Source organism: Choloepus didactylus, chromosome 2 (genome assembly GCF_015220235.1).
Source record: "Choloepus didactylus isolate mChoDid1 chromosome 2, mChoDid1.pri, whole genome shotgun sequence".
Lineage (NCBI taxonomy): Eukaryota > Metazoa > Chordata > Mammalia > Pilosa > Megalonychidae > Choloepus > Choloepus didactylus.
The window spans coordinates 125,629,624-125,656,257 of record NC_051308.1 but is presented as its reverse complement, the minus strand read 5'-3'; the positions used below and the strand labels follow the sequence as shown (position 1 = coordinate 125,656,257).

Here is a 26,634-nt window from a genome sequence, read left to right as displayed (position 1 = left end):
TGAGGGTTAGATTTAAATACACACATAACAGTCTTTTCCTAAGACTTCATAATACCCAGTTCAGTATCATAGTACCATGAAGGCCATGCATATCTTGATAATTGAACAATTACTAGGTATATGCCAAATATGGGTAATTGTTTTCAAAGAATAACTGTTTTCATTACAATACTGAATCTATTACACATAATGTAATCTGAACAGAACCTAATATTCCTTTATCTATTCAAAGATAATTCAGGCTCATCAGGCAGCTCCTTCAGGGCCAACATTATAAACATTCTGGGTTTGTGCATCACTATGCTGGTGAAGGACAGTAAAGCCCACAGTATCCCACCCAACCCCAACCAATTCAGGTTTAGGGAAGTCTACTTAAATCGACTTCTACTATATACATGATGGCTGCAATAATAAGATGTATCAACAGATATTCAAATTGTCTTTGTATTTCTTATCTTTTTGCTTTGTGTAATTAATGCTACCTCATTGCCTCCCTGTGTAGCACCCCCCCCCCGTTTCTTTTTATTAAACCATGGAACCTACATAAAGACAAAGAAAAAGGAAAGTAGCTTTTCAAGAGGCGATAGGTTTGCTTCCCTTTCAATTTTTAGTTCATATGGTTTACTATTTCTGGTCTTACTGTGTTTGTGGCAACCACATCAAAATGCTTTTAAAAGTAGGTGAGTCAAATTGTGACGTGCCAAACATTTGGCCTGGTGAGAATAACTGATGAATTTGCTGGTGTGCATGTGTGTAGGATGGTGTAGATACACATTTCTATCCTAAATGGCCAATTTTCAGGCTATCATTCAGATTGTTTAGGAAACAGTTGGTGAGGAAGGTATAGAGAGAGCAGGATCCCTGCACTCCCCCAGCCCCTAAACTCCTTGACTGTCACTTGTAATTATATATAATTTTTGTATTTCTTGCTCCATTTCCTCATGCTGTCTTCCTTAGTCTAAATTCCACGTGGGAAGGGTAAAGTGCTGAACATCCTTGTATAGTTTCCTCAACTGTCCCAGCCATATTGTACATAGATATGTCATGTTATTATATATATAAATATATATATTGGGGAGTGAATCTCCCTGGCAACGTGGAATATGACTCCCAGGGAGGAATGTAGACCCGGCATCATGGGACGGAGAACATCTTCTTGACCAAAAGGGGGATGTGAAAGGAAATGAAATAAGCTTCAGTGGCAGAGAGATTCCAAAAGGAGCCAAGAGGTCACTCTGGTGGGCACTCTTACGCACACTTTAGACAACCCTTTTTAGGTTCTAAAGAATTGGGGTAGCTGGTGGTGGATACCTGAAACTATCAAACTACAACCCAGAACCCATGAATCTCGAAGACAGTTGTATAAAAATGTAGCTTATGAGGGGTGACAATGGGATTGGGAAAGCCATAAGGACCAAACTCCACTTTGTCTAGTTTATGGATGGATGTGTAGAAAAGTAGGGGAAGGAAACAAACAGACAAAGGTACCCAGTGTTCTTTTTTACTTCAATTGCTCTTTTTCACTCTAATTATTATTCTTGTTATTTTTGTGTGTGTGCTAATGAAGGTGTCAGGGATTGATTTAGGTGATGAATGTACAACTATGTAATGGTACTGTAAACAATCGAAAGTACGATTTGTTTTGTATGACTGCGTGGTATGTGAATATATCTCAATAAAATGATGATTAAAAAAAAATAAAGATGAAAGAAACAGTGAAAAAAAATATATATATATATTTAAAAAAAAAAAAGTAGGTGAGAGACAGTAACAAGCATTAGTGAGGATATGGAGAAATTGGAACCCTAATACTTAACTGGTGGGAATGTAAAATCATGCAGCCACTGTGGAAAACAGTTTTGCAAGTTCTTCAATAAGTTAAACATAGTCACCGTATGACCCAGCAATTTCATTCCTAGTGAAATGATATGTTCACCCAAAAACTTGTATACAAATGTTCATAGTAGCATTATTCATAATAGCTAAAAATGGGAATAACCCTAATATTTAAAGGCTAAATGGATGAACAAAATGTAATATGCCCAGACAATGGAATATTATTCGGCGATAAAAAGCAATGAAGTAGTGATACATGCTGCAACCTCAATCAAGCTGGAAACATTTTGCTAAGTAAAAGAAGCCAGCCATATATTGTATCATTACATTCAAGAAATGTCCAGAACAGACAAATCCACAGAGAAAAAGCAAATTAGGGGTTGCCAGGGATTAGGGGCTGGGAGAAATGGAGAGTAACTGCTAATAGACCGAGGGTTTCTTTTTGGGGTGATGAAAATATTCTGGAATTAGATAATGGCAATGGTTATACAACCTTGTGAATTTACTAAAACCACTTGATTATACATTTTAAAAGGGTAAATTTTACGGTATGCTAATTTACTTCAATATTTAAAAGTAGGTAATACTTTAATAAGTCAGTAGATAAAAATAAGGTTAGACAGCAAGTCTGAAAGTACACGGAAGAGAAGGCTCAAAGGAGAAGGTACAAGTTCTGCTCCTCCCACTCCTCTTTAAAAAATTAAAGATGGGAGGAGACACATTTTGGTGTTTTTTTTGCCTTGATCCTAAAACTCTTTTGGGCAGACTAAGAAGGGAGGTATAAAATGGGCTAATTCCTTTAAGAAGCCCATCCTTTCAAAGATGAAGAACATCTACAATTCCTCCAATTGATCTTTGTGAGAAAGAACTGAACCAAAGACAGAGTAGCCCCAGCAAAGTAGATTGAGTTTGACATTAGCATCCTTTCTTCTCCCTTTTGAAGTTTCTTAAGAACTGGAATAAAGTCTTACTTATCTTCTTATCCTCAATGTCCAAAGAGCTTAGCATACAGTAGGTGCTTAATAAACCTTGAATGATCACTGTTCTTCTTTTAATTCTTATTGCCTAAAGCCTCCCAATACTGTACCTATCCTGGCCTGCAATCCCAAACTATCTCCCTGCTGTGACTATAGATAGTGGAATGGGAACTGGACTTGAAGTCAAGAGTCTGGGCTTTGAGTTCCAGTTTTTCTATTTACTAAATGACTTTGGGAAAGTCATAACCTCTCTTAGTCCCAACCATAAAATAGGGATGATAACATATATGAGGTTATTTCAAGCATTAAACTGATAAACTGAAAGTACTTTGTAAATCATAAACTTGTAAGAACTTGAAAATGTTATTTACAGATATATTCAGAGGTTTTTCATTCTATCGAGTCCAGACTGTTAAATATCAACAAAACTATCATTAACTTAGACAGAAAAAGAATAAGATTAAGGGAATTCACAAGGAGTTAGTGAAGTACAAATAATTTTGTAGTTACAGAAACATCCTTTCAAATAAACTCTCACATAAACCCATGAAAAACATATGAATATTAAAGTGCAGCCACAGAGTCAAGGGTCCTAGTATCCCAGCAGTTACCCTGTTCCTTGTTCCTACTGTGACTCCTCACACCTAGTTACCAACACATGAGGAGATGACAGTATAACCCTCTCAGGTTATAAATACATTTAAAAATAAAATGTGTACTAATTCAAATCAATTGGTGATATTTCAGAAGGCACTGGGAGGTTATTTTTCATCAGGGAAATGTCACAGGAGACCTCAGACGGCCTTCATGTTCCATCTATCTACTCTTCCTTACCCCCACTTCCCCTCTAAGTTGACCACCACCCGAAGTGCTTGATATCTGAACCTCTTTCCATCCCAGTCCAAGCTGTGCACAAGGAATTGACTATCTTTTTTGGACATGACAGAAGAATGACAAAGATTTGACCACATTTTGGTCCTGGGGATTCTTCTCTGGCTCCAGCTCACACTAGGAGAGCATCATATTGACAGAAAAGTTTGCCTGTTAGCAGGTGACAGAAAGAGAGGAACTGGCCTTTTAATAAATGTGACATTCATCCATTGTTGCACTTCTCTTTAGACAGTCTCTTAATTTGCTAGTAAGTTTCTTAAAACTTTTAAAATATTGAGGAATGCTGTTTTTAGCTCAAGTAACTTTTAAAAATGGAAAAACTTGTACTCTACTCTTTAAACTTCAAAAAAATGTTGGACCTGAATTTAAAAAATAGAACAAACAGAACAAAAAAATCAAATTCCCTAATTCACGTGAAGTTTCAAATACCTCATTCAATTTAAACACAAACCTGTATGGGTGGAATATCTGGCAGTGATGGAAGGTTTTCTGGATTGGTAACTGAAGGGATAAGCTCTATTGCTGTAACAGATGGGCTGGTGGGACCTCTGTTCGCATTTGCCATAGTAGCTGTGGTAGGGCTGGTTGGGTTGATTGTGTTATTGTGCACTGATACAACAGGAAAGGGTCCAGCATGCCCTGGGTTTGAGTGCTGTTAGGAAAGAAGATGTTACCATTACTTGATCTGCCAGGATAGACTAATATGAACTAAACCTTTAAAATTTTTTCAGTTTATGAAAGATACACAAGTATCTAATCTACAGAACAGTGGATCTTTTTGAACTTATTCAGAAAGAGAAAAATAAATAGTTCAAACGTAGCTTTTTCATTTTTCTATTATTTTTGTGTAGGATCAAGGGAAAAACAGATTTGCCCAAAACTTCTCAACCTGTTAGTCTAGTGACCTTAATCGTATTCCAGAACAAAGACATATGTAACACATAATCTGGAATACCCCCAAGTTTTCAAACAGCAGGCCAAGAAAATCCTGTTCCACATTCCTCTTTGATCTTATCTTTTTAAAAAATAAAATAATTAATTGTGTAACGCAGTTTAATATAGTATAAAGAATACTGAATGTACACAAAGGAAATATGGCATCAATTTCTGACTCTAATACTGGACAAGTCACATAATCTTGGTAATTTAGAAATGCAGAGAGCAGTAAAGCTGATTTTGAGGTCATTATGACAATTTAAGATAATATAGATGAAGATCTTTGGAAAATAAATCACTATACACATATAAATAAATCATTTGAAATATTTAAAAATTGAAAATGCTAACATTTAGTGATTTCTGTAGGATCAGGCCTAAAGCCTAAGGACAACGTTTTGAGATGGTGGGTTGGCCTGATTCTCTAGCTTCTATATTCTTCCAAATGGGGTACCTGCCCCACTGGCAACACTTGAAGGCTTTCAGCATACCCAGGGGTATACTGGTACACAGTTTTAAAGAAAAGAATGTTGAGAGATCCTCAACTTTCATATGTACTCTTTCCTGATTTGTCTAAGAATAGTCCACAAATGGTTCTTTTCCACCAATTCTCCTTGCAAGTGCCCTTCTCCCACTTTATAATCCCATTTTATAATCATACCTCCTAAACAAATACAATCAAGTATTCAATGATTAGAAAACATTTTTCTAAATGCAATTACTTTTAAGATTACGCATATCTATATTCTAACAGAAATAATACTTGAGTAGAGAGAAGCAATAGCTCCTATTATTTAAAAGTACTTTTTATATATATTAGGATCAAGAAGATATATAAAAAGAGCAGAAGATCAATTTCAGGAAACAAGGTTCTAATCTTGATTTTACCATCATCTCATGTGACTATGGTAGGTAAATCACAGGCTCCTTAGATTTATTTTTCACTTCTCCAGATCAGGGGTTCCTAACCCACAGCATATAATGGGTTTAAAGAGACCATTATAAGAAGCTCCTAAAACTAAATGCAAAACTGCATGTGTATGTATATGTATATTTTTCTGGGGCAAAAGGATACTCAGCATTTATAAATCTCTCAAAGTAACCAATTAACTCCCACCCCCAAATGATTAAGAAAAAAGAGGTTTCTTTTAGTTTTAAAATTGTATGATTCTTACAAACGTAACTCTAGGCATACTTGTCTTTGGAGGTGTGGCTGCATCATGGAATACTGAGGGCCGCTGTGCCTGGGTATCCCTGGTATTCGGGCAGCATTCTGAGCCATTCTCATCTGATGCGCTTGGAAAGCTCCACAGTTCATATTGCCTCTTTGCATTGTTTGCACACTGATCAATCTTGGAGGCTATAAAAGAAAGAAATTGCATTTAGTCGATAATTTTTTTAATAAATTTATTTTTCAATCAGAAAATGTTAGGTTTACTGTAAAACAAAAATAAGCCCAATCAGTATAGAAGAGTATAAAGTAAAAAGTGGAAATCATTCTCATGTCAGCCTAATCCCGAAAGGAGATAATCACTATAAAGAGTGTGTGTTTCACTTCCAAAGTTCTCTATCCCTTCTCATTGTATGTGTGTACATTTAAAACATATTAAAATTAACTCATACCACTCTGGAGTAATAATTTTGATTTGAATGGGGAGGGCACGGTAGACAGAGGGATAGGGATGATTTGAATAAACACCTAAAGAGCATCTTAGGCAGAAAGAATTTGGTGCTTTGGCCCAAGACACAATCATATGTGAAAAACATAAAAGACCTTGTATGGAGGGATGAGAACTTGGGTACCTCCAGAGTACTAGTAAATTAAATATGTATCCAATGAAAAGTATTCAGTCAATGCCTCCCCTCACACCTCCTCCCCCTCATAAACAGAGCAAACATTTAAATTCTGACCTTTGAGCTCTGCCCCTGCTGGTAACTTTCAAATGTATAATACATCTATATAGGATTGTGTGTAAACTTAATGTCTTTGAAATGTGTATTGATAATACTCACCTGTTGTTGTAACATCTGAGGGGCTGCTTGTCTAGGATGCTGTTGTGTTGTTGTTGTTGTTGTTGGTACAGGTGCTGGTGGTTGCTGCATTCTCATCTGTTGCAACTGCTGATGTTTCTGTGCATAAACTTGTTGCTGCATGTGCTGGAGTCGAAGCTGTGCTAAATTAATCTGTCCAGGGGTTTTACTAATGTGGTTTGTCCCTGGAGGAACTTGCGCAACTACAACATTAGGAGTATAACCAGGAGCTGGTTTACTCTCTATTACTAGATTACCTGAAGGATTTAAAAAATGAGAAGAATTTGCATATAATCAACTAAATCATCTACTTTGTCCTCTGCCAACTATCAGCACTCAAAGCTTCCAAAAATAAAGTAGGGATGGGAAATATGTTTAAAAATGAAGGCCAGAAACCTTCTAATACATTCTAAAGCCAAATAAATGACTGTTGATTATTCAGAATAATATGTTACATGTACTTATTCTTAAAGAACTGAAAGAGCAATTATTAGAGACGGCCCACCTAGTCAGTCTAAATGAGTTCTCCCCTGACAAGACTCAAGGATACTCAAGATTGCTAATACTGGTTCCATCTGCCTTTTAATTACCAGTATGTGCAGGGCAGGGCACAATAAGGCCACAAAATTATCTTGTGTGGAAATGCTGAATGTTTTAAATCACTTAAATCCTTGGAAATAAGTGACAATTCTTGCTTCTCATGGAGCCCACTGCTTTCTAGAGACAGAAAGCAAATCTTAGGAAGGTGTTATGTAAGCTAAAGGTTAACCAACTTTCTCTGTAAAGGCCAGATAGTAAATGTTTTAGGCTTTGTAGGTCACATAAGATCTCTGTCACATATTATTTGTTTTTGGTTTGTCTATGTGCTTGCTTGTTTTTACACCCTTTAAAAATGTAAAAACTATTCTTAGCATCCAGGCCACACGATAATTTGATGGTCCCTGATCTAAGGCTATAGCCAAATTTGAATATAACATTCTTCCTTTACACAAAGATAACTTCCTAAAAGAAAGGCATCCAGCCTCTGCCTTTACAACTCCTAATGTGGGCAACCTGACTATTATGAAAGTGAGTTTACTCAATCTACAGACAGCTCCAATTGTTGGGAAGTTCTTTTTTTAACGAGCTGTTGTCTGTATCCCTGTAACTTTTATCTACGGACCCTATGTCCACACTGTGGAGTAATAAAACCGAAGTCCCTATTTCTCTTCCATCTGAAAAGAGCTACTCTTGTCTTTCAAACATTCCTCAGAACATGACTTTCAGACACATCAGCATCTTGGAGGCCCTCCTCTAGTAGACAATTTGGCACAATTAATAATCAAACTAGTAAGCATCTAATAAATTCTTTCAGAGAATGAAGAACCATTTGCTAAGATTCCTATATGAGTCAATAGTCAATACCAATTTTAAAAGATGTGAGAAAGAAACTATAAATGGTATACATTTCTAAAACTATACACAGTAGACTCAACATTCTTAAAGATATAATATGGCAACATAATCAAAACCATACCTAAAGTGAGTTTCCAATGAAGAACATATTTTCCAAGTAGTTACATGTTTAGTGTGAAGTTTATAACTTTTATCTAAAATTTGCTTTAAATCCTTTTTTCTCCCAATTTGGTGTTCTGAGTAATATTCATGAAACTAAGGATTTCTCACCTAAATTGACTACATTCTTTGCCCAGAAAGTAGGATCACAATGGAAACGTATTGCTCCATTAGCAGCAGGGACAGGATCACACCGTGCTTTCAAAATATGACGCAACTGAAAAGTAATCTTAAAGGGCAAAAAAAATTCACATTAGTCTTAAAATTAAGTGGACACTGAAAAAACACACAAGATAAAGATATAAAAGCTCAGGTAGCCCCATAGTGCCAGTTTCAGACAAGACACTACTAGTATTTAAAAGACTACCTAAATTAAGCAATCAATTGCACATATTTGAATTTCTGCCATTTCTGGTAATAAACTGCATTCATTAATATATTAGGTGTCTTCAAGACAGTATATATTATATGATGCCATTTATATGAAATTCTAAAAAATTACAGAAAGCAATTACTGAGGTTAGAGAGATAGACTGACTACAAAGGGGCAGAAAGAAACTTCTGAGGTGATGGAAATTTTCTGTCTTGATGTGGTAGTGTTTACGTTCGTACTCAAAATCTACATTTGTACTCAAACAGGTGCAGTCTACTGAACACAAATAATATAATAATGATGTCAATTTCAGGAAAAAAAAAAGGATACTGTATGACTCACCAGTCGCTTGCTATACAGTAGTGCTGTGCTGCTGCCACTTGCAATTGCCCAGTTTGTAAAGTTCATAACATGCTTCACCTGTCGGGAAAGGCCTGTGATGTCATTCTGCTGCTGTATTAACTTCATCTGTCTTTCTTTTGTGACATTCTGAAACAGAAAAAGACCTTCATTGAAGGATTCTAAATTTTAAAAGTCAACTCAAAATTTCTACTTCAAATGACATAATACCTATCTTTTAAAAATAGAATAATTTGGCAAGCTCCTGATTACTTAATTGGTGTATAATCAGAGGAAAAGTCACTGCCAAAAGTGGGACTAAAACTTTGCCCTCTATGCTAAAAAAGACATTCCACATACAGAAATCAGTGTCTCAGTTGATGTCTCCTCCCTCTTCTTTCAGAAGATGAAATGCCTTTGATAAAACTAGTGTCTTGCTATTAGGTTAATACAATATACAGAGATTATGGCATAATGAAATGACCTTTAGAAATGATTTTTATAATCTTAAAATGCACTAAACTTCTCCAGCCAAAGAAAATTTTGTGTTACTAGTGCCACCTACTGGTGTGTGAAGCTGACATTAAAATCTCTTCTATTAAATACTTAAGACAAAATTTAAAAATGAATTCCAGAGATGTAAGAGTACAGCTAGGGAATCATTTACAGATAAGGGTCGAAGGCAAAACCAAATATGGGGAAATGCTGCAAAGGAAAAATAAACTGCTTTATGGTAACTAAAATTCCCACAGGCATGGGTGATGCCTTATGTACTTCGACATTCAGCATGCCAAAAGACCTTTCTTAACCAATGTCTTTCTTAACCAATCTACTTTTTCTTAGCTACCTTCTCATGGAAATAAATCAGTTCTGTTTACTGGACAATTTTTTTACTAAGAAAACAAGTTGCTCATTTTACAATAAAAATCAATGGATAAAAGTACTCAACTGACAGAAGCTTGGTTTGCAACTTCACTGGAAATCATCCCTTTTATAAAACTTAGGAAAACCCCTATTTTTAAAAATTATTATCAAGGCAGATTTATCACTAGGTATTTACATTTATTTTAGCTGTAAGGGGCATCTTTTAATTCAAAAGTTCTTGAAATGGTTTTACAAACATTATTTCAGACTTATAGCTAAAATGTATACACAGTAAGTTAAAAGGTATCAAAAGCTAGTAATTGCTAAGTGCTCTCCATCCCATGGTCTTTTGAAAGAAAGATCTGTTAAGGTTAAATGCAACTGATTGGATGTGTAACAGCAGAGAGACACAATTTTAATATGTATGAGAGTACTGTTAATCTCACAATTGTGATTTAATGGAAATATCTCAAAAGACAAAAATTCAGAAATAAATTCTGTGGTATAATTTCTTTTATTTGTAGTATGTAACTATATGCCTAACATTTCTGCGGTGTACTACGGGGAAAATCTAATAGGGGAGATTTGAGATTAATAATAATGGAAGTGTCATACATACATAGTTTAAATTATTATTATTATTCAAAGGTGCATAAAACATAGCTCCATAGTATCTGAGCCTACAACAGAGCACCAAATTTTCAAATGCAAAACTCCCCCCCCTACAAAAAAATTCAACTGCTCAACATTTGGAATTTCCTGAGAATCAATCAACTGTGGGCAACAGAGACCAGTCTTTGATTAAAAATTAATCCAGATTTTACAAATTCACTGGATGCTCATCTAGAAATTTACATCTATATATTAATCTCAAAACACACAACACACAGACCTGATAACCACAAAACTATCAAAACGTTTATATTTTATTAATTTTAAATGAGGGCTATTTTAAGAAAAATTATGGAAATATTTTAAAAAAACAAGTGAAACACACAAATGACTTAAGCAGAAGCCCAATATGTATTCATATGGCAAAGTTAAATTAAGGCCCCATCTTGGGGGTGGGAAAGAATCAAAGGAATGTGGCAGGCCTGCTTCATCTTCATTTACATCACATTCTAGTAATAAGTCTTTCATTCCCAAGAGGACACCACTATCTCCTACCTTATACTGCTAAAATCAATGTTATTAATTTGGGCTGCAAAGTAACTAGAAAAAAAGTCTGTTTCCTAATAGAAAATGTAAAAAAAAAAAAGAGAGAGAGAGAAGAAAGAAAAAGTTATTTTTATCTACTTTATTTTCATACCACCCCAACCCATCTACTAAAAGAGCTTTCAATAAACATTTAAAACAGCTAAAGAGCAAGAGAAGCAGTTTTTGGTTTGTTTTTGTTTTTGTTTTTGGCTTTGAACCATACCTCTAGCTGCTGTAAGAGAGATTTTCCTTTCTTATTAATTTCATTGATAAGGGTGAAAATGGCCACTTTTATTTCCTGTTCTACTCGTTTGTTAGTCTCATTTACTTCTTTTATCCTGAATAAGAGAAATGCATCATTAGGTTATCAATTTATCCTAGGTCTCTGAATCATCAACTGTTACAGAAATTCATCCAACTGGGTACTTAACCAAGTAAAGCTTTGTCAAAATGTATAACTTATTTTTTTGGCAAACCTGACCACTCAATTTAGTCCAAACAAGTTATGTATATAGACAAAGGATGGATTTGATATTTAGTAATTTTAAATTGCGTACATAAAGGCCAGTTTATTAACACTGGGTGGAATCTTAAGTCACTGTGACATGAATGTGATATACAAACATCTGACATCAACAATTACTGGTTAGTGTCAAGTCTGGCACACTGGTTGTGTTTAATCTTGGTGCTTGCCAAGAACAACATGCAAAAGAACAATGTTGCAACTGAGAATTATTATGTTTTAAAAGGGTGAGCCTAGAAGCATGTTCCCTTATAATTTAACCACTTCAAGTGTGGGTTCTGATATGCCCCCCGCTTTCACAATTTCTTCTCAAATGGTATCCTATAATATATAGCTAAGCATGTAAAACATTTTTTTTAAGTTAGATGTTTTAGAAATAGGAATGAGCATCCACTGTGGTTATGCAAATATGAAGTGGTTGATACCTTGCTATTTACAAAATAGTAAAGGAGAGGCCCAGCAATATAATAAATGCATAAATTAACAACAAACAACCATAACAGTCTTCAACTTACATACACTCTATTCTGTACAAACTATAACCCACACTTTCAATCCCTAAACTGCCTTTCATTGGTCAGATTCAACACTGAGTGCCATTAATATACTCTAAGCCACAGTAAGGTAGTTTTTTGAGGGAAACAACTCAGTTTTCAGAGTATTGCCTCCTTTGTCTATAAGCAGTGCTTGTTTGGGCACTTACTTGAAAATTTTATTAAATTTTGCCTTTATCTTATTAAAGTGAGTGGAAGACATTTTTTAAAAAGAGTAGCACTGATTACTAGTGATAAGAAATATAGGCCTCAAACTTAAAACAGATGAAAGCCAAAGATGGAAAATATTATATTTTAAGCATGCTGAAAGCAGAGAATAGTTAGCCTTGGACACTCGTTGGACTTTAGTAAGTCTACTCTGTGTTCAAATGTGAAGGAAGAAAATATTAATGTACATTTAAAAAATGCAAATAAGACTGAAGGATGAGTCTAAAAGGGGAAGTATAATTAGAGATTTTAATACTCTCTTTTAAAAGTGCTCCAGAAATGAAATCATGTTTCCCCAACCCCATCTCATTCCTTTAATCTTGTAACATGTAAACCTCTTTTTCTACTTTTGTACACAGATTCAGAAATATATGTAGAAAATATGTATAAAAATCATGCAAAATATGTACAAAAAATATGGAACTGCCATATGAATCAGCTTACTATCCTTCCTCTGAAAGGGACATACATGAATAACTTGTAAGAATACAACTATCTTCTCCAACATCAATGACAACATTATCAACATTACAGCCTAAAAGATCCTGACATTTCCAAAAAGGCTCCAATCAGTGATTCATTTATATACTTATTACATATATTTTTATCTATAACCTCTGAGAAGCCTTTTATTATCTTTTGGTATCACTTAAGATGAAAAATTCTATACCTTTCTGTCTAATGCATAAAATATACATTCATATATTTAGTATTTTTTGAGCATATACTATGTGCCATTTTAATCATTTTAAATTAATGAATTTCAATATTCTACAGGTACCTAGAAGTCCTAATAGTCTATAGAATAAACACTCCTATTCAGGAATTCACAGGTTTTAATCATGCCATCTCCAAGTATCCATCTTTCTAGACTGAATCCTAGCTTAATCTTATTAAACTGCTCTCTTACAGAAGTTACTACTACTCTCACTAGCAGTTAAGTTTAATTTATTTAGAAATGAACCAAAATGGAGTAATCTAAAAATAATTATGATGGTGGTGGTGGTAGTGATAATAATAATAACAGCAGTTAAAATCTGAGTGCTTACTATGTGACAGAAATGGTACTATGTATTCTCATAAAGCTATTACAATAAGTATTGTTTTAATGTTTGTTTTATAGATGGGGAAATAAATTTGTCCACTGCTCTTGATACTCTCTTTTAAACTGTCTTCCAGAGTCTCTAGCTTAAATTTTATAATTCAACTCTCTACACATATTTTCCAAGTTTAGCTAAGGCTTATGTGGACTGGAGTCTTAATTAACTGCAAAATATTGAAAGATGTATCCTAAAAGACTACACAATATTTTACCCATTTAACAAACATTATTATCCCAAACTCTAATTACACACCATTCCCCCTCCAAAGCATAATGTTTTCTATATATGCTTAATTATAATATAGTAAGAAAACAAATTTAAACTGAACCCACTTGAGTTTAATAACCCTTAAAAATGAAATTATGGTTTTAAGACAACATACTTACCTATTCTGCACCTGAGTAGCTGCAAAATGAACATAATTTTTCTTCTCTAGAAGCTTAGCCAGTAGGTTTTCAATCGCACCTTTCTGATTTTGAAACGCTTCTTCCAAAAACTGATACCTTAAAACAAGAACAAAAACTACATTTAAAACAGAAAATCTGCAATTAAGAGTTGGGAAATAAAGAAAAAAGAGTTTGCAGGAGTCAATCTTTAAATCTTCCTTAAGTGGTCAACTCTCTATGCTGGCCTCTAGTACCCTGGCCCAGCAGCAACTTGTAACTGCCAATCAATCCCTCCCCTATGATACTGAGAAGCTATGATAAGAGAAAAAAAATAACTCAAAATGTTTGAGTATTCTTAATAGAGTTTTGAGTCAGGGTTACATTTTACCTTTCTTTTTAAAATCTAAATACTGGAGTAAGTTACATATATTTTAAATCATAAAATACAACCACATTATAGACAATATTTCTAAAGGAAGAAAAATTACCCTCAGTTCCAACATAACAAAAATCACTGCTAACACTGTAGCATATATAGTTCATTACTCTTTTTACTATGAATTTTTAAATGTAATCATAATGTACATGCAATTTTGCATCTGACTTTTATTCTGTATCTTTATAATCACTACTTGAAATAATTTTTCAGTTCTAGATGCCATATACTGTCAAACTTTCCAAAAGAGCTATTTGTATCAATAAACAATATCACCTGACATCAATTTTATTGTAACTCTGTCAGTATGAGTGGTACATGTTAAAATTTTCTAATTAAAAAGGAATGAAGTTGTTATACATAGATGAAGTTGTATGATAGATGAAGAAGACATCATGTTACTGAAATAAGCCAGACACAAAAGAATACTATATGAATCCACCTATATGAAACATCTAAAATAAGCAAACTCATAGGGACAGAAAGCAGATTAGCGATTATCAGGAGGCAAGGGGCAAGGGGAATAGGGATTTATTGTTAATGGATACAGAGTTTCTGTTTGGGGTGATAAGTTTTGGTAACAGATGGCAGTGTTGGCAGGATAATATTGTGAATGTAATTAATACCAATGAATTGTACAATAAAAGTGGTCAAAATGGGAAATTTTGTTGCTACCACGATAAAAATTTAATTTAAAAACATGAGACTGTGATTCAGTGCAACCAAAATGAATTAATTCTATTCATTTTTGAATGTTTGCTGAGATCAACTACTATAGAATCATATACTGAATCTCAATCTCATAGACTAATAGACTAAGCAAGCAGGAAAGACAGAGTCAGTCTTTTTCATTATTATATAGTCATCACATAGCATGGTACCCAGTATATGGTGAGCATCCAAACATCTACTGAACAAATGAGAAGAATGAAAACTGAATGAAGTTTCATAAATTAGTCACATTTTCTAACAACAAATTACCTCAAAAATATATACTTGAATAGGAAATCTTTATTTGTTGCCACATCTCTGAATATACCTCCCTGAGATGACTGATAATAGATATGTATTCTTATGTCTCTTCTAACAAAAAAGCGCTCAGATTCTTCAGCTATCTGGATCTCATCTGAAGAATTTACAGAAAAACTAAACAATGAGTTTGGCAAAAGTTCTTCTAAAGCAATAGTTCTTAACCTTCATTGAATACTGAAAACCACCTGGGGTGATTTACCAGCGTTCTTAAAATACTGGAAAAAAAAATATTGATATCTAGGTATTAATATCAGATTCTTATTTAACCAAGTTGTAGTAAGACAGAAGCATCAACTTTTTTTAAAAGCTCTCTGTAGATAGTTCTAATATACACCTAGAATTAAAAATATCTGCTCTAAAGCTTATCCACTAAAAATCTCAATTAAAAAGCCTAACTCCAAAAAAACTATTTCTGTAGGAAAATATTTTAGAAGACTTTCACTTACATAGTTCCATTCAAAGGACCATTATTATAAACTATCTCAATCTTTTAAAAATATACCTGACATTGAGTTTTAAGCAATCATTCTCCCGTAAACCAAATTATCCCACAAAATAATCTACAGATATCCTTCTCTAACTATACCCTAAACTAGAATAGGGGATAAAAATTTCTTATGGTGGAGCAAGAGTGATTTCTACAATCAGCCATGACAGAGTAGATGGTACCAGACTAGCCCTCCCACCAAAAAAACTATAAAAAGAGACAGATATATGAGGCAACTATATTCAGCCATTTTACCACAGAAAGACTTTAATTCTTTAGAAGGGAAACCAAGGAAGAGCACCACAATCACCCTGACTTGTCCGTAAACAATTTCATGATAACTGGTACAGGGAACTGGAGACCAAACAGAGCACAGCAGTCTCTTGAGCTAAGGAGGCAGAAATCACAATTTGTGGCTACTAAGTGGCTGGAATTCATTAGGCAGAATGCTGAAATACAGAGAACTGCAGAGCGTGAAGCAACGCAGAGCAGTACACAGTATATGTGAATTCCTTTTGAGTCCCTGGCCAAGGTCAGGGCCATACATACACAGGATGAGATTAGGCAAGGCTTACCAGAAAGCAGCTGCTATGAGATTCAACTGAACAGAGAAAGAAGAGGTCAAGTATTTCTAAGGGACAGAATTCTAACTCGGTCAGTGTGGACAGACCTATTTAATGTCCTCAGGCATCTACCCGAGACAGACACAGACCTGCCCTGACACAACAAAACCGAAAACCAAGCCTTTACAGGATCTTCCAGAGAAACAGAATTTAGAGGTTGGATATCATCAAGTTCGAGAAGCTTGGAAAATACTTGGGCTTTCTACAAATCCTCCCTAATAAAGCATAAAACCAAACTTACACAGGTCAGGATGATAGCCTGCTAGAACAACACTCAACAGTCTTCAGAGGAGAATAAAAGAATCCAGAGTTCCTACAATGAATCACCTAAAATGTCCAAATCTCAGTAAAATTTACTACTCATTCAAAGAAACAGGCAAGTATGACTAAAACTAAAGAAAAAGTAACAGAAACTAATGCCATGATGGTTCATATGTTGCATTTAGAAAAAACTTTAAAGTAGCTTTTCCATATTTATTCAAAAAAAAATTTTTTTAAAGGCAGATTCTTAATGAGTGAACTGACAGGAAATCCTAATAGAGAAATAGAAATTACAAAAAAGGGAAACAAATAGAAATTCTATAAGAGAAAACTAAGATTAATGAAATGAAAAAATTCACTGGCTGGGCTTAGCAACAAATTGGAGATGGCTGAAGAAAGGGGTAGGGAGCATGAAAATATGTACGTTCAAAGTATCCAGTCTGAAGAAGAGAGAGAGACTAGATTGGAAAAAATACACAAAGTGTCAGGGACTTATGTGACAAAATCAAATATTCTAACATACATATAAATTGGAGTCCCAGAAGAAATAAGAACGGGGGACATTTTTTTTAAAGACATAATGGCCAATTACCCAAATTTGATATAACAATTCATAGATACAAGTTTAGTGTACCCCACACAGGATAAACAGAAGGAAATACACACCTAAAAATATCATGGCCTGTATCCATCAATGGATGAATGAACAAAGTATGGTATAACCATACAATAGAATACTATTTACCCATAAAAAGGGATGCAGTTTTGATACATGCTACCAGATGTATCCTTGAGAACATTATACTAAGTGAAATGAGCCAGACAAAAAAAATGATGAAGACTGTATGATTTCACTTAAATGAAATAATATCTAGAATAAACAAATTCAGAGGGACAGAAAGTAGAGGCTACTGGGGGCTGGGGAGAGGGAGAACTGGTAGCTAGTTTCTATTCTGGATGATGAAAAACTTTTCATAATGGAAGATGGCAATGGTAGCACAACATTGTAAAAGTAATGAATGCCACTGAATTGTACACTTAAAAATGGCATACATTATACATATTTTATCAGTTTTAAAAAGTGAAATGTAGTCCAACCAAAACAAAGCTGCATTAATGAAATACATACACTGTATCATAGTCAAATGGCAAAAACCAATGATTTTCACAGAAAATCTTGAAAGCAGCCAGAGAAAAGCTATATAACATTCAGGGAGGAGCAATATGAATGACAAAATCAGAAACAATGGAAACCAGAACATAAAGAAATGACATCTTTTAAAGGTTGAAAGAAAAAAACTGCCAGTCCAGAATTACATAAACCAGTGCAAACATCTTTAAAAAACGAGGCTATTCAGACGAGAGAAGCTGAGACGGTTCATTGCCAGCAGATCTGCACAGTAAATGTCAAAGTGTATTCCTCAGGCCAAAGGAAAATGGTAACAATGAATAAAATGACAGAAATTCATATATATAGGAAGGAAGGAAGAAAAAGAGAAATGGCAATAAATAGGTAAATATAAAAGAGAAGGCTTTTTTCCCCTTCTCATAATTTCCTTAAAAGACAACTGACTATGAAAAAATAAAAAGCACTGTTGGGTAAGGTTTATAATGTATGTACAAGTAAAAGATATGACAACAGTACAAAGCATGGGGAGGTGGATAAATGGAATTATTCTTCTGTAAAGTTACTGTATTTGTGAAGTGGGAAATAATACAATAATTAAAGTAGACTTTATATTAAGGATATACATCATTAGCCCTAGAGCAATCACGAAAAACAATAGAGATATATCTAAACAGTTCAAAAGAAGAAAAAAACTAGAATACCAAAACAAGATTTATTAACTTAAAAGGCAAGAAATAACAAAACACAGAAGACAGAAATAAAAAATAGCAAACACTATATTTAAAGCTAATCATATCAGTAATTACATTAAATGTAAATAAGTTAAATCTTCCAATTAAAACCTAGAACAAAGAACTCCAATTAAAAGATAGAGTAAGGGTTCATCAAATATTTGAGCAACTTAAAATTGATTTCTATGAAAACACACATACATAATTACAAACTCATCTTCAGGCAGTTCTATGACCTGGGTGCCCCCCTCCCGGGTTCCCCTCCCCTTCAATATCTAAGTCAGTATATATCTGTTGGATGGATGAAATATCTAAATTTGTGTCAAATACATGTCTAGGTTCTTGGGACAGACTCTTACCTTCATGAAGTTGACATTCTAATGGGAAAGAACACAAACATGAAACCAAAAAAAAAGTAGCAAATTTTAGATTATGTTTAGAAGGTGATAAGTACCATGTGAAAAAGAAAAATCAAGCATATTAAGGAGGATTAGGAGTAAGGGGGTAAATTGTACAAATTTAAATAGGGTGATCAGAGTATATCTCACTGAAAAAGTGACATTTAAACAAAGACTTGATGGATACGAGGAAGTTAGCTAAGTATACAAGTAGAACAAGAAATTTCCAGGCAGATGAAACAAGCAATGCAATAACCCTAAAGCAGCAGGATCCATGACATGTTTGGGAAACATCAAGAAAATCAGCGTAATTGTAGCAGAGTAAATGAGGGTGACAGTAGTTGTGTATAGGGCCTTCTACACAAGAAGCACCATCATAGGTTTCAAGGACTTCAAATTCACTCTAACAGCTGTACTAAGAATAAATTGGAGTGGGGCAATAGTAAGAAATATGGGGACCATTTAGGAGACTTATGCAGCAATCTAGGCAAGAAATAAGGGTGCCTTACACCAGGCTAGCAACAGTGGAGGTGGTAAGAAGTTACAGGATTTGGGGATATATTTTGAAGGGGGACCCAGAAAGAGTCCTATTAAGTCTAGATTTGGGAATGAAGAAAGAATACAGTAGAGTCCGGGATGCTAACAAAATTTATGAACTATGAAATTAGGGAAAAAAAATACAACTGCCATAACTGAGACGGGGAAAGGCTGCTAGTGAAAAAGGTTTGGAGACAGTGACCAGGAGTTCTGTTTTGGATATATTTGACAAAGCAGACAATCAAGTTGAGATGTCAGAGTCTCTGGACAAACAAATCTGAAAGTTCAGGGGAGAATACTGAGAGAGAGATATTTGGAAACCATCAATGTTAGGGGTTGAATTAGGTAATATTCCTCCACCCCCCATCTCCCAAGATATGTTAACCTCAGGTACCTTAGAAAATGACTTTATTTTGGAAATAGTGTTGTTGCAGTTGTAATTAGTTAAGATGAGGTCATACTGAAGGAGTTTGGGCCCTTAATCCAATATAACAGGTGTCCTTGTAAAAGGAGAAGAGACATAGAGACCTATAAGGGAAAAGTCCATGGGCAAACAGGGGCAGAGATTGGGCTTACGCAACAAACACATGGAACACCAAGGATTGCCAGCCACCACCAGAAGCTAAGAAGAGGCACGGAAGGAAGGATTCTACCCTGCCAAAACCTTGATTTTAAACTTCTAGCCTCCAGAACTGTTGAGAAAATAAGTATCTTGTTTTAAACCACCAAGTTTCTGGTAATTTGTTATGGGAGCCCTAGGAAACGAACATAATCAGCATATAAAGATATTTAAAGCCATGACACCGAATGAGAACACTATGGATGTAAATGTATAAAATGGCATAAGCCCGACACATCCGACATTAAGGAGCCCAGGAAAATGAGCAAATGAAACTGAGGAAGAGTAATCAGTGTGATAGGAGGAAACCTAAAAGAATGTAGTATCCTGGAAGCCAAAGGAATAAAGTCTATGAATGCAATGATCAACCATGTCAAATGTTGCTGATAGATAGGGTATTAAGATGATGATTGAGAAATAACCTCTGGATTTAGTAATGCAGTGTTAATCCACGACCTTGAAAAAACAATGATGGCAGAATTTTGACAGTGAAAGTATACATTTAAGAGAGACTGGGACAGAAGGAATTAGAGACTGTGGTTACAAACAATCCTTTCAAAAAGCTCTGTTGTAAAAAGGAAAAAGGATTAAGAAGAAGGCTTTATGTTTTCTTTTGTTTTTAAAGATGAAAGAAAAAAATAGCAGCTATTGATACAATGATATACTGGTGGGAATAACTGCTAGAGACTGAGAAACTGACAATTTAGTGGAAGGACAAATTGCTGAAGAAATGTCCTTGGGTACAAGAAAGGGGATGGAATGGAAGTGGAGAAACTGACTTTATACAGGAAGAGGTCAACTAAGGTAAAAGACAGAAATGTAGAAATGTGGGTATAGGGGCTTGGTAGATAAGCAGAAGTGGAAATGGAAGTCTATGGAAGTTCTCTTGATTGCTTCATTTTTCTTAGTGAAGTAGGAAGCAATACCATAATATAGGAGTGAGGACAGAGCAGGAAATGATGAAAAATTGTGAGTGAGGAAAAGGTATGAATGCACAGTATGACTGCCAAGCAACATTACAGGTCTATTTGAGGTTAAGTGGTTATGAAGTAAGAATGGAGCCAGTTGGTATCATCATGTGTTCTTCTCCTGTCATGTTCAGCTGAACAGGCAAAGGAGGGAAGATGGGTTAATCTGGACTGTGGTTTTGACAAGCAAGTTCAAAAAATGTAAACCCGTGGGAGTCAGAGCTAAATGCAAGGGAGTGATTATAATGATTAGCCATGAAATTAAGCTGGGAAAGGGGGACAAGAAAAAAAGGGCAGGGAAAGAAAAAGGATGGTAGTAAGGTCAACAGATTAAAAGTCACTGTATGGCTGAATAACTGTGGAAGTCTGGTACTAAGCAGAATAAACTAGAATGATAGGAGATGGAGATGGTGAGAGAGCATATTGCTTGAAATTTAAAACAATTATTGGAAATGACAAGGCCTAAGGTATGACCATAGGTGTCAGAGGTAAGGCAATGTCAAGAACAAGAACAATGGAAAGGAGTTCAAAGAACACAGTCTAGAGTGATCAAAGGGTCGATTCTGGGTATATTAAAATTGCCAGGAGTTAAGATAATAGTAGTATTCCTCAAAGTACCACTGAGATTGGAACTAAAATCTTTGAGAAATGAAGAGAAATGACCCAAAGGTCTTTAGATGGCACTAATAATGAGGGGTTATTGGTGATATAACCAGATGACATGAGATTAAAAGCTCGAGTTTTTAAGAGGAGGAGGAGGAAGAATGGTCTAAAAAATAGCAAAGAGAACTCACACCTCCAGGCCCAACGGAATGTGAAAGAAAAAAACAGCTACCACTTAAAAGAGCAGAGGGGGAAGCAGTGTCCTAGAGCTCTGTTTCAAGTAGATCAAAGAAGGTACAGAAAGTGTTCCAAGAGGCCGAGGATACAGAGATTCAGCTGATGACAAACCATGAATTCCAGAGAACAGAGTGGCAGAAAGGGACAGAATTGAACATGTGTAGAGCCTTATTGGAACTGAAGTATGACAAATGAGAGGGGGACCTAGAATTGTGAGATTTTCTAGAGTGACACAGAAATAGGGATAAAGGACTTAATAAGACCAGCCCTAATAGATTTAAGACTACAAATGGTGGTGGCAGAGTGTTGGGGTCTGGGACTTCCTCTTGTAACCTACCAATGGAGAAGAAATTCTAGTTCCAACAAGTCAATCCCATCTTTACCCCTTATGAGGGCAGAAATGCTATAATAGAGCAGTCTTAAGAGTGCGAGGGTTCACTCCTGACTCTCAGTTCAGGAGAAACAAACTCACTATAAATGTGTAAGTTATACTTTGTCAGAGTTAATGGAACTAAGGAGTTCTGAGAAGGCCCACTGAGTACAAGGACACTCTGTTAACCTGTGATGATGGGGGCAGGTCTTTGGGAGGCCTTCTAAAATGATATGCTTAATAGTTAGACATTTAAGAATTCAACTCTTTACTTACATTACCATCCTTCCTATTTCTCCCCCATGCCCAATCTAATTTTATCATAAAATAGGGTTTACATTACTAAGAGATTTCAAATATAACATGGTCAAAACTGAACTACCAATTCCCCACATACACCTGCAAACTTGGTCTTCCCACAGTCTTCTGCATCTCCATAAACTCAATCACATTCTTCCACTTTCTCTTGGTAACTTGAAGGCCAAAAATCTTGCTTTTAATGATACCTCTCTATCTCACACAACCCAGACATCAGCAAATCCTGTTGGCTCTACCTTCAAATATGTATGAAATTTGATCACATCTTATCACTGCCAATGCTAGGATCCTAGTCTAAGCCACCATTATTTCTTAACTGAATTATTGCAAACGGTCCCCTAGACTAGTCTCCCAATTTTGTTCCTGTCCCCCATAATCTCTCCTTACCATAAAAGCCAGTGTGATCATTTCAAAAAACTAATCAGTCAAATCACTCCACTGCTCCAATGTTTGAGCATCTTACTCAGAATAAAAGGAGCATTCCTGCAATGACCTTCAAAGCATTCAATAATTCAACCATTTTTACCCCTCTGACTCAACATCTGCTATGAATCTTCCCCTTTGATCATTCCACTCACACCATATAGCTTCTCAAAAAATGTCAAGTAAGCTACCATCTCTGGCCCATTGCACTTGCTTTCTCTCTTCCTGAAACAGGGTCCCCTTGCCCCTTTATTAAGCATGGGTTTATTAAGAATGGGCTTGCTCCCATTCTTCCCTTCAGTCTCTAATCTAATTCCACATTACTGAAGCCTTCTGAAATCATCCTATTTGAAATGAAACTCCACACACATCCTCACATCCCCTGTCCCCATTTCCCAGCTTTATTTTTCTCTGTGACAATCACTACCTGAAATATGTACTTATCTGTTTGTCTCTCCCTGTGAAAAATTAACTCCTTGGGGACACTGACACTGAAACACATATGTCTGGTAGTTGGAAGGTATGCAATTATTTGTTGAATTAACAAACGATTATGTAAATATTGTTCAGTGATGAGCCAAGTAGTGCAATAGGATTAATTTCTTTTTTTTTTGTAGCATTTTTTCCTTTTGCAATTAATAAATGAGAACTCTTGGTAAACTGATGGCCTCTGTTATTATCTGTTTAGTTTTCAATGTCATCAGTCCCTAGTATTTCTCATGCTCCATTAGACATATTCCCATTTCATTGCAGGTTGACTAGCTCCTTCTTTTTGGAAACTTTGGTGGTCATCTTTTTAAACCATAACATACTGTAATTTTATGATATATACCTTGATATGGGTCCTCATTGTGATCACTGTGATGGGCATTTAAATGGGCCATTTTAGTCTGGCAACACTTGGTTCTCAGGGGAATTTCCTGCAGTAGTTATTTGATAGTTTTCTTCCCCAAATTTTCCATTCCCTTTTTCTGTAATGTGCACTGATTGGCTGTTGGATCTCTTACAATTTTCCTATCTTTTTTGTTTTCTCTTTTTGGTCTATTTTCTAGAAAACTATCTTAAATTTATCTACCAACCCTATTAATATTTTATTTCAGCTATCATACTTCCAAGAGCTGTTTGTTATTTTGATTATTCCTTTTGCAGAAATCCTGTTCTTATTTTGCAACCAACAGCTTCTCATCTTTCAGGATACCATAATTGTTTTATTTCGTATTTCTCTCTGTGTCCGCATTCTTATGTCCTTTTGTGTTCTTTTATCCTCTGTACGTCAGTCTCTTCCATCTAAGTGGCTATGTTAATCAGAAATGTTTACAATTTAATTAGAAATTATTACTAACAGAGGCTCATATAACAAGAAGACTGGAGGTAGGCAGCTGTTGGTATTAGTTCAAAGTTAACACATCAAATCGCTGAGATTCTCTGGGCTCTTTCTTCATGAGCACACAATGGTGTCACAAATCCAGGCATCACATCCAAATTCAAGGCAGGAAGAAGGAAAAAGGCTAACAACAGCAACATTTGTCTCTTTTATCAGGAAAGCAAAAGCTTTTTCAAAATCACCCTACTCAGCAGAATTCTGCTTATATTTTATGGGTCTGAACTGTGTCATATGGCTACCCTGATGCTAGGAAGGCTTGGAAAGGAAATATTTAGCATTTCAAGCTTCTATATTTGAAAGCAGGCAAGAGAAATAGAAGTACAAAATTCTCAGTGTATCACACCATGCAAGCCACGCTGGTTCTCCTTGGGTTATCCTTGATCACCCACTCATTTTTTAAATACAAAATACTTAAAAGTTGCTTGGAATCTATGTGTGAGCTAGACTCATCAAATGGTGAGCTTCACTATAAGGCAATCTGGGGAAGGAACCAGGTTTTTAGCAGGAAATGAAACCAAAGGTCAAAAGAGGCCTCTTCTGAATTCACTTTCTCCAGAGGGTGAAAAATGCCACTTATTTGGGGGAGAAGGGAAGGGATAAGAAAAAGGAAAAGTGTCACTGCTGGCAACCTGGAGGCAAGGTGGGGAAAGTGAAGGCCCACAATTTAGTTTTACACTTATTTCCCAGATTTCAGCCCAGTACCTCACCCTACCTTGTTTCCATCTACTTCCCTTCTTTCTATAAAATTCTATAGCTGCTCTTCTTTTTAAGAACAACTTCCAAGGTCAAAAGAAAATAAAAAACTTAATAAAATACTTTAGAAGTACATTTCTCATTAAATCCTCACAACCACTTTATGAGGTGGTACTACATTTTGTCCATTTAAAAGACACACATACACAACAGAGTTCATCATTTTTATCACTATACTATGGAGCAGTTATCTTTTTAAAAAGGCAGAGAAGATAAAAAGAAAAGAAAAAAGCGAAAATGACAATTATAAACTGTATAAGTCAACAATTATGTAATAAGGCTAAATTAATATTAAAGAAATCACAGTTTTTTATTAACAAAGGGTTGAACATAGAAATCTAAGAGAAGTACAATAAAATCAAGCCAAAGAAAGAAATAAAGCTAAGGAAATAATAAAGACAAAAGAAAAATGTAAGAATTGGTACATTTTTAGAGAACAGAATAAATGAATTCAAGAACTGGATCTCTAACAGCCAATTAAAAAAAAAACCTATGGCCAAGCTAATGAAAAGGAAAAAGAAAAAACTCAGCTATACAACATTCTAAACAAGAAAAATATACAACCATATACACATTTTTAAAATTTTTATGCTGTTTAATTTTAAGCTAATACATTTTTAAAAATCTCTACTAAATACATGATTTTCTAAGAAAATACAACTTATCACAACAGCATACCTGCCTAAAGGAGATATGGAAAACCTCACTTAATCAGTAAGCATACAAGAAATTAAGACTCTTAAATAAACATCCCTGAAAGGTCTTTAAGTCTCGGCAGAGGAAAGTAGGGCAAAGAGGAGGGGAGAAAGACATGGAGGAGAAAGTGTTAATGAAGGCAACTCACAGATGTGAACCCTAACACTTATTTTAATGGTTAAATAGCTCTCCTGACAGATGAGGGTGCTCTGTCAGCCTAAAAGACAGGATACGCAAAGGCAGAAAACTTTACACCAGGCAGATATGTACTGCAAGCCTGTAAGTGAGAGAGAACAAATTGTGATGTAAAATTACTTTGCCCAAAAAGAGATCTGGTCTTTGTTCTCAGCTCATGAGAGGTCATTTCTAAGCCACACTACCTGACAAAAGTGTCTTTGTTTACTTGGGGGCCTTGGGCCATAGCAGATAGTCTAACAAAGTGATTTATGATGAGGGCTTTGAATCACCTATTATCAGCTCATCTGGATGGGACTGGAAACTGAGGTTAGCCACCTGGACAGACAGCCATATCCACAGGACAGCGCACCAAACAAAAACTGACAAGAAGTCTCAGGTGAGCTTTCCTGGTTGGCAATACCATGTGCATTCTCACACATCAATGTAGGAAGAGTTAACACTGTCTATCCTGAAAGAACAACTAGAAGCTCCATGGTTGGAAAGCTCCTAGACTCTGCCCCATCTATCATTTCCTTTGTCTGATCTTCATCTGTATTCTCTGCTACAATAAACCACAACCATGAATATAACAGCCTTCAGTAAGTTTTGTGGGTCCTTCTAGTGAATTATCAAACCTGAGGGTTATCTTGGGAACCCACAAACCCACAACTGGTGTCAGAA

At 35.3% G+C, this 26,634-nt stretch overlaps 1 protein-coding gene across 5 annotated transcripts in view; it reads right to left on the bottom strand.

Moving 5' to 3' along the window:
* The window catches only part of LOC119526838 (E3 ubiquitin-protein ligase TRIM33), a 142,580-nt gene that overhangs the window by 38,239 nt on the left and 77,707 nt on the right, over window positions 1-26,634 (bottom strand). For 3 of the 5 annotated variants that reach the window (XM_037826307.1, XM_037826309.1, XM_037826311.1), the window contains exons 5-11: window positions 13,772-13,888; window positions 11,222-11,336; window positions 8,941-9,087; window positions 8,337-8,454; window positions 6,654-6,928; window positions 5,824-6,000; window positions 4,156-4,356 (exon numbers count right to left, since the gene is read on the bottom strand). In XM_037826307.1, coding sequence (XP_037682235.1) covers window positions 4,156-4,356; window positions 5,824-6,000; window positions 6,654-6,928; window positions 8,337-8,454; window positions 8,941-9,087; window positions 11,222-11,336; window positions 13,772-13,888 — 1,150 coding nt within the window. The remainder of the gene's footprint in view (window positions 1-4,155; window positions 4,357-5,823; window positions 6,001-6,653; window positions 6,929-8,336; window positions 8,455-8,940; window positions 9,088-11,221; window positions 11,337-13,771; window positions 13,889-26,634) is intronic. The other 2 variants (XM_037826308.1, XM_037826310.1) reach the window with 1 other exon arrangement.